This window comes from Orycteropus afer, unplaced genomic scaffold (genome assembly GCF_000298275.1).
Source record: "Orycteropus afer afer isolate SDZICR_OR568_19922 unplaced genomic scaffold, OryAfe1.0 scaffold00917, whole genome shotgun sequence".
Taxonomy (NCBI): Eukaryota; Metazoa; Chordata; class Mammalia; order Tubulidentata; family Orycteropodidae; genus Orycteropus; species Orycteropus afer.
In genome coordinates this window covers 46,516-56,073 of record NW_006922504.1, presented here as the reverse complement: position 1 = coordinate 56,073, position 9,558 = coordinate 46,516, and the positions used below count along the sequence as shown (strand labels likewise).

Below are 9,558 nucleotides of genomic sequence, written 5' to 3'. Positions count from 1 at the left end.
AATCCTACTTCCGTAGTGATACTGCCTCGGAAACCCAAGGAGGGGTCGCTATGAGTCGGGGCCGACTCGACAGCACATAACAACAACAACTAACAGTGGTGGGACTCCATCAGTCTCTCCACATCCTTACCAGCATTTGTTGTTTTCTATTTTTTTGAACTTTGCTATTAATGCTGGGGTGAGTTGATATCTCCTTGTTGTTTTGATTTACATCTCTCTAGTAGCCTCGGAAGGAAGGTTGGGCAATCTACTTCCATAGTGATATTGCCTTGGAAACCCAAGGAGGGGTCGCTATGAATCAGTCTACCTCAATGGCAAATAACAACAATGGCTAATGATCTTGAGCATTTCTTCATGTGTTAGTTAGCTGTCTGAATGTTTTCTTTAGTGAAGTGTCTGTTCATATTCTCTGCCCATTTTTAAATTTGATTATTTGTCTTTTTGTTGTTAAGGTGCTGAAGTTCTCTGAATTTCAGAGATCAATCCCTTATCCAATGTGTCATTGCCAAAAACTTTTTCCCATCTGTGGGTTCTCTTTTTACTCTTTTGGTGAAATCTTTTGATGCACATAAGTGTCTAATTTTTAGTAGGTCCCACTCATTTAGTTTGTCTTCTGATGTTTGTGCATTTTTAGGTATGCTTAATAGTGTATTTATGGCATGAATTATGGCCCTTAAATTTGCCCCTATTTTTTCTTTGATGGTCTTTATGGTTTTAGGTTTTATGTACATGTCTTTGATACAACTTGATTTCATTTTTGTATATGGTGTGAGATATGAGTCCTGTTTCATTAATCTGCAAATAAATATCCAGTCTTTCCAGCACCATTTATTAAAGAGACTTCTGCCATTTAATGAGTTTGGCTCTTTGTCAAGATCAGCTGTCCATAGTTTGATGGATTTACTTCTGGATTCTCAATTCTGTTGCATTGCTCTATGTGTCTGTCATTGTACCAGTGCCAGACTGTTTAACTACTGTGGCTGTATAGTAGGCTTTGAGATCGTGGGAGTATGAGGCCTCCTACTTTGTTCTTCTTTATTGGTGCTTTACTTATCTGGGGCCTCTTTCCATATAAAGTTAGTGATTAATTTTTCCATCTCTTTAAAGAAAGATGATGGGATCTGGGTTGGGATTGCATTATTCCATAGATCACTTTGGGTAGTATTGATATTTTCATGATGTTAAGTCTTCCTATCCATGAGCATAGTGTATTCTTCCACTTCTGCATGCCTCTTTTGATTTCTTGTAGTAAATAGTGTTTTGTAGTTTCTTTTGTACGAGTCTTTTGTGTCTCTGGTTAGATTTATTCCTAAGTACTTCATGGCTCTGGTGGCATAGTGCCTAAGGCGACTGCTAACCAGAAGACTGGTGGTTCAAACCCACCAGCCATTCCTCAGAAGGAAGATTGGACAGTCTATTTCCTTAAAGATATCACCTTGGAAACCCAAGGAGGGGTCGCTATGAGTCAGATTCAACTCGATGGCAGTGAGTTTTTTTCATCTTTTGGGTGATTATTATAAATGGTATTGCTTTCCCGATTTCCTTTTCAGAGTTCTCTTCATTAATGTACAGTACTTTTCATTAGCCACACTATATTTATTTTCATGCAGGGGACTTAATACCCTTTCATATTGAGTTCAAGTGCCATGGCAGGGCTTATAAGCTTCTGAAACAATGGAATATGTAACCAGCAGAACCTTTCTTGGTGCTTTTTAGAGGAAAACCAAATAAAACAAAACCCACAGCAACCTTTTAGGACAGAATAGAACTGCCCCCATACGGTTTCCAAGGCTGTAAATCTTTACCAAAATAGATTGCCTCATCTTCTTCCCATGAAGCCGCTGGTGGGTTTGAAGCACCTATCTTTTGGTTAGCAACCCAATGCCTTAACCATAGATCCACCAGAGCTCCTTTTGAGATGAAAAGGAGCTCAATTTCTTTCTTTCTTTCTTTCTTTCTTTCGACGTTTTATCGTGATTTGGGTGAAAGTTTAGAGCAAATTAATTTGCCATTCAACAATTTATATACATTTTGTTTAATGACATTAATTGTAATCCCCTCAATGTAACAATACTCTTCTCACTTTCTCCCTGAGTTCCTCATTTCTATTCATCCTTCCTTCCTGCCTTCAGAGCTTTTGTTTTTGGTCAAATGCTGCCTTTTTGGTCTCATATAGTTGATTATTCTGAAAAGCACATTCTTCCCTGGTGTTATTGTTCACTTTATAGGCCTGCCTATTGTTTGGCTGAAAGGCGATCTCAGGAGTGGGTTCAGTTCTAGGTTTGAAGGGTGTCTAAGGGCCATAGTCTCAGGGGTTCCACTGGAGCTCAATTTCTTGGATGGTTTGAGGCTAGCTTTTCCTGGGCTGTAAGAGTGTTGTGTTGTGTTGTTGGTATGTGCCGTCGAGTTGGACCCAACTCATAGTGACCCCTCCTTGGGTTTCCAAGGCAATATCACTATGGAAGTAGATTGCCCAACCTTCCTTCTGAGGAGTGGCTGGTGGGTTTGAACCATGAGCCTTCTGGTTAGCAGTCAAGTGCCTTAGACACCATGCCACCAGAGCTCCCGGGCTGTTAAGAGTAGGCTAGATAATGTTTCTCATCCTTTTTCTAACCCTTACCACCAATCATAAAAATTTCATGGACTTCTTTAAAATGGTTTAAATTTCCAAAATAATCATTGTGAATAAAACAAACCAATCAAAGCCACAGATAATTTTCAAATATGCTTTCTGAAACTGCACATGCTCCCTCTGAGATTCAGATAGACCCCACTCTCACTCACAATTTGAGTCATTGCTTTATTCTTAGCTCCTTGATTTTTAAAAAAATTATATGTTTAAAAGAAGAAACTTCTAAGTCAACCTGTTATAATGGAAAAGCATGAGAGACCTGGAGTCCAGGCTCATCTTCACCACTCCACTTTAGGCAAATCACTAAACTTCTGAAACTCATGTTCTTCCTCTGCAAAATGGAGACATTAAAAAGCTCCACCCTGCTGCCCTCCCAGTTTCTTTGAACATGAAATAACATGTAAAAGTGTGCATTGTCCTGACTATTGTGGTCAAAGTCATCCCTTCTGGTTCTTATGCCTAGGGAGTTCTATGGAACCAAGCACTGAAGAGAAAAGTTTAATCAGTGGTAAAACAGCTGAATCAATTGCAGAAGAAGATGATGATGTATTTGTGGCGTCACGCACAACTGAAGATTTATTTACTGTGATACACAGGTCTGGACCCATTTCCTTAATTCTAATTGCAGTTGTCTTCCCATTGTATAATGCAAGAAAAAATGCTACCTTCAAGCCACCATTAGAATTGTAACTGGAGGCTAATTCAGATAACCACATATGTGAGCACAGTCAAGGGCCTCATAGCTCAAGTTCACTGACATCTTTGGATGGAGGTCCCAGTCTCCTAGCAACTGCTTGGCTTACTGTAGCTCTATCTGCTAACTCATAGCTCTGTTTACAGTCAGAGACATTTAACCCTTCACGGAATTCTTTATACCGAAATATTTAATCAAAAGGTGAAGTGGGGCACAAGGTGGAGTATCAAAGCAGGAACTCAGGCAAAGGGGGGACAGATGGGGACCAGTTATTGGCTTAGTGACAAGGTAACGGGAAAGAGCCCAGTTATGGGAATTAGGGCACCAGTTCATAACAGAGTCCTCAAGCTGTATTGATTTTGGGTCTATGAGCTACTAGCCTTTACTCCTTAGAACCTTCCTTGACCCCAGAACCTGGGCAGGACTGAGCCTACAGGCACAGGCCAAGTGAATCCAGCTGTGGGCACTGAAAAGAGTTTGGGGTGGGAAGTGGTCCCACAGGAGACTTTGAGGACTTAGAGCTAAGCAAGCTGGTAAATACTACTGCTTGCAAGGTTGTTGTGTAGGAGTTCTCAGGTTATGTCATTAACATTCATGACGTTATATGAAGCATTGGTAAATGTCTGCTGCATGAGTTTACTTAAACCAAACTTTCTTTTATTTAGGTCCAAAAGAAAGGTGCTTGGCTGGAAGGAGCCTGGTGAGGGCTTTGTTGGCAGCAGACTGAGCTCCTACTCACCAATAAAGAATACAGCTGATTCTCCAACCAGTGAGTCTGCTGCCTCTGCAGGGTCAGGCATCAATGCCAACCTATATGCTGGGAGAAACGATGATTTCAAGGCCCTGCTACAGAAGAAAGGAAGTAAGGTAACTCCAAGGTCCCGCACCTCAGCAGCTGAACTGCTAAAGACCACCAACCCTCTGGCTCGAAGAATTATTGCACAGTTTTCAAAAGACTATGAAACCACTGATAACTCTAGTACCTAAACCCTGAGTTCAGCAAATATGGTTTAATTACTAAACATGAGAAGAGAAGGGGGGAGAGGAAGGGTTTTAAAAAGGAACCATGAGAATAAAAAGGAATTCTACACTTTTTTTTTTTTTACATGAACTCACAGTATGGACAGCAGGAGAGAGACCACTTCATCCACAGCTAAAATCATCAGGCCCTTTAATCATCTTCAAATATTTTATGTTCTCATCCTTACGATTTTTTCATTACTGACTACCAATTTTCTTAATTTACCCTAACGATGTGCACTGAGAAGAAATTTCCAGTCTCAAGGGCATACATGCCAACTTTTAAATCAAAGGCTGGACTGCTCTATTCCTGGCTCCAGTGACAGAGGGGAATAGCGTGACAGCATATGGAGGACTGCCAAACCTGGCAGGCCTAGGGTGCCACTGCTGATTATTCACTTTCTGATGAAGCCTTCATGACCCTGTTTGGAGCTACAGAAGATTCTGGTGCCTCTTCAACCACAGTTTTACTCTCCCCCATGAGAGGTTTGCAGCTGTGCACTTATTTCAGCATAAAGCTGATTGGATGTGATCCTATCCCAAAACTTCATGAGTTTTTTCAGTTTTATTGTCTACACGGAAGTCAGGGTGATGAGTTTCCGTAAATATATAGCATACACACACACCCATTAGCTAAAAAAGATCAGGACTAAATTGTCTTGGATGAACCAAGTTCAGCCAAAAGACAGGGGGCAGCCTTTTGTTCACTCAGATCTATCCAAGGTAACTCATACGTGTGCCTTGAGAACCTTCAAATATCTGTCAGTAATGACAGCTGGATCTGTGCCCAGCTCATGCTGCATTCTAAGAACTCTTGTTTCATTTGCATGCTGCATTCATTACAGGAAGAAATTAGTTGAAGGAACAGCATCATTAAAAGCACAAGAAGGATAGAAAGTAAGTGGAACTTGCCCACCCCAATTTAGTTCAGATCATGGTTTGTGGTTGTTTTTGTATTTATTTAGAGAAAGTCTTAACTGTGTTCAAAAAACCAGGAATATATAGACTAATGGAACAGATCCAAAATCTAAAAGGCAGGCTCACAATTTGCTATGACTCATAACACACACACACACAAAAGGGGCTACTTTTTGCCATTTAGTTTCTGCTGTTTGACCAACTTTCAGTCTTGGGGAGAGTGCAGGAACTGGGATAAATAGGATGTGACAGAGTACCAGAACAATCATCTCCATCTTTTCCCTGCCCATAGAGTTTATAGGTACTAACTATCCTTGTCAGTTCAGTTTTCTAAGCTGAGAAAGAGGAGTGACTCATTTTATTTTCCTATGCCTGATTTCTGGAGTGGGGCAACACAGACAAAGCACTGAACAACAACAAAAAAAAAAAAAAACCCTGCTGACCAATAATGAATTAATTGCCTACCCTTCCCAGGAGAGAAAAAGAAAAATCAAATGAAATTGTATTCTGCTTCACAAAGATTGCTCCCTAGCCCCTTCCTCTCCCACTCCTCCCAAAGATTCATTAGTTAACCTCCTGGAAGATGCAGTAATAGCCTCAGAGACAAGCAGTTCTCTTTATTTTGATAGGTCATATTGCTCACCAGTGAGAAGCAACCTCTTAGCTCAACTGCCCACACTCCAGCAGGACATGGGAGCTGAAAAACCACATTCAGTTCTGAGAAGACTTGGAGCTCTCACATAAAAGCCCTAGGGCCTATGCCCTTGGTTGGTACAGTTCTGAATTCGAGACTTCTTGGCACAGGCCAGGCCCACCAATTCCCTTGCAATCAGCACTTTCTCTTGATTTAGAAATAAACCATTTAAAATAATAAACAGCTAGGGAAATTGCTCAAATGCTAGGGAAAAGCCAATTCGTTTTGAAAGTATTTGAACTATTTGGATTGAAGAGCTTGACCAGATTTCAAGTTTTTTGCCTAAAATAAGATAGATTCATTCCTGGCCTTAATTTATGTATGAATGCAACACATGTCTGCCCCAGAATCAGAATTCCCAAAGGCTGAAACATTTCCTTCTGTAAGGAAAAAAAGGAAGATTTGTGCTAACAAAAGTGAAAGGCTGACAGAGCCTATGCTTTGTGAACCATTATGAATAATTGAACTCTAAAGCCTAGTATGAAACTCATATAGCATAGGCCTTGTTACTTCTGCTAATTTTTCTGGAAGTTTCTTGTTTGCTATTTCTAGTGGATATCACCCCTCCCATTACCTTGTTACCTCTGTTGGTTTTCCTAAAAGATTCTACAACTGAATGCCCAGACACCTTTGCACTTTCAATTATTTTGATCCTTGCTTTCTTGTACAATACTCTGTATGTCTGGAATCTTTTAGATCATCTTCCACATCATCACTATGGCCCTCAAAAGCCCAGTGGTGTTCCCATTAGCACAAGAGGATTTGGGCCGGAGGTTTTATGGTCACAGATAACACTTAGGACTAGAAATATTCATTTCATACTTTGCATCAGGTAGGCCTAATCCCAAACAACCAAAATGTAAAATTTCTGCCAATCATTGACTAACCTAACACCAAACATCTTTCCTACTCCTAACACGCAACCTCTCTCCTACCCTCTCTTTCTCCCACCCCAAGAACAGTGTTTGCTACCTTCTGAACCTACTCTGCTGAGACTGGAGAAGAGAGGCTGAAAGCCCTTTTCAGGAAGACTTTCAGAGAGCTAATAGTAATAATAGTTTTTAAAATGGGATACAGAAGATATTTGAGTGAAGTAAAAGTTGACCCTAGGAGGTCAACTTCCACTTCAAGCTATTTCTATAACTTTTTTCCTCTGATTACACTCAATAGCAGCGAGTGGCTCTGTTAGACTGACTTCAATCTTATCACGAGTAGAGGGAACCAGCCTTAGGAGAGGAGATTAAGTGGATAAGGCATTTGGCTGCTAACCAGAAGGTCAGCAGTTCAATCCCACCAGCTGCTCCATGGAAGGAAGATGGGCAATCCACTTCTGTAAAGATTTACAGCCTCAGAAACCCAGTGGAGGTTGCTGTGAGTCAGATTCGACTCAATGCCAGTGAGTTTGGAAGAGTGCTTTGCACTTAATGGGTATTCATTACATATTTGTAGTCTAAATGATGAGAGTGGAGAGCAAGATATTCTCAGGAAAACATTAAGTTTTGCTGGTGTCTCCTCTCCTTTGCCTTCGCTACTTTGCCTCCCTCAGCCCCTCGCCTGGGCCTCCCATCTGGCCCCAATTTGTCCCTCAGCCCCAACTCCCATGAACTGCATCCCTAGAAAATAGCTAACACATAAAAGAGGGTAGACAATAGGCAGAAAAATAGTTCATGTTAGTTTAATGACCATAAATTGACCAGTTTATCTGGTGAACTCAACTTGAATGTGAGTAGAGGAGATTCTATAAGGCTCTTATAACAAGCCTTTCACCTGACATCCACTTTAACTATCTAGACAGCATAGACCTATTAGTCTGAGCTATCTGTCCATAGGCTTGGCCTCTTCCTCATAAAAAAATAAAAAAACAAATTCATGGTCAGTGATCTGTTCCTCACTGGGTTAGCCTTCTATTATTAGCAAGCCACAATGGTGAACTTTAATATGATTTTCCAGGGCCAGGACAAGGGTGAGGTAAGTGAAGCTCCTAGGGCACAAAATTTTAAGGAGACATCCATTCTCAGGGTTGTGCAAGTTGTTACCCTAGTCCTGGCCCTGATTTGCACTCTATAAAATAATATCAGTTGATCTTCTTCCTATGAACAAGTATAATTCTTCTGATTTTTTGGTAATCCCTATCTGTTATTGCACCAAATGTTTTACTGCTATCTATTTTTCCATTGTTTTACACCTATGTATACCTATACATTAAAGAATCATCTATGTTACCTGAAAACAGTTTATTCATAAGTAACCTGCTGCAAGTGGCAAGTTAACACCCATTTCAGTAGGGATGCAGACAGTGACAATCCTTAAGCAAAATAGGGAATGAGTTGGAGGTCTATCATTGGGATCCTCAGACTTCTCTTTCTGCTCCATTCTACCCCAAACTTTGCCTTTCCAGCACCATCTTTCCTCAGTGCTTCCTAGTTTTTTCTCATCCTTTCTATGAAAAACATGCTTTCAGAAAAGGGATTAATTCATTAATTTTGAGATTATCGGGCTTAATCCTACTTCTTTTGAGGGTCACTTGCATTTTAACAGGGAAAATCTTAAGCCAAAAGAATGAAGTTCTGTTTACAGAATTTTAAGTATCAGCTAATTGTAGAAGTATATTTTTGACCATCCATTGAAAGGTCAAATTTCTTGATGACTAACTCCAGTAAATAGAAAATAGCTTAATCTCCTGGAACTATTTTGGTTAATTTCTGGTATTCAATTAAATTGTCTTGATGCTCGATGCTATTCAATACAATTACTACTAAGAGACTCTCAGAAATTATTAAGACCACTGAGATGGCCTATATAATACATAGTGTACATTAACCTTTTTATGTCAATGGAATTAATATTACTTACCATGGGAGTAGGAGCTCTGGTAGCATAGTGCCTAAGGCACTTGACTGCTAACCAGAAGCCTGGTGGTTCAAACCCACCAGCCACTCCTTGGGAGGAAGGTTGGGCAATCTACTTCCATAGTGATACCACCTCGGAAACCCAAGGAGGGGTCTCTACGAGTCATGTCCAACTCGATGGCACATAACAACAACAACATGTGAGTAAAATAACACAAGTATTTAAAGAGTTTGTGAGGCTATATCCTGTTTGTGAAAAGTGAAACTGCCCAATCAATGTTCTTATTCAGTTGTCTGGTATCAGTAGTGATTATTAAACTTACTGGAGGCAGAATTTTACTAAACAGAAATCTCTCTTTCCCCCCACCCAATCTATTTTATGTGCAGTCACTTCGTCTTGGTGTGAAAATGAGACAATAGCTAGATTAGAGCACCCAATTCCTCCAAAGCCTTTGTATGTATTTCAGTTATAAGTGACTAAGATATTAGAGAAAGAGATACAAATATCTGCCTTTGTCAAAGGGCAGCAAAAGTATAATGATGTAAACAAAGATATGAAATAAACAAAGTTTTAAAATACTTGGAAACATTTGAAGAGAGATACAGTAGTAAATGATTATAGACACACTTTGGGCACCTTTGGTAAGCTTAAAAAAAACCTCACTGCCATCGAGTCAATTATGACTCATAACAACCCCCACTGGGTTTCCGAGGCAGTAAATATTTATGGAAGTAGATTGCCCCATCTTCC

The 9,558-nt window shown here is 40.1% G+C and overlaps 1 protein-coding gene across 1 annotated transcript in view; it reads left to right on the top strand.

The window, feature by feature from the left end:
- The window catches only part of NHSL2 (NHS like 2), a 42,189-nt gene extending 37,876 nt beyond the window's left edge, over window positions 1–4,313 (top strand). The window contains exons 6-7 of the mRNA XM_007958302.1: window positions 3,096–3,228; window positions 3,992–4,313. Coding sequence (XP_007956493.1) covers window positions 3,096–3,228; window positions 3,992–4,313 — 455 coding nt within the window. The remainder of the gene's footprint in view (window positions 1–3,095; window positions 3,229–3,991) is intronic.
- Window positions 4,314–9,558: the final 5,245 nt, after the last annotated feature.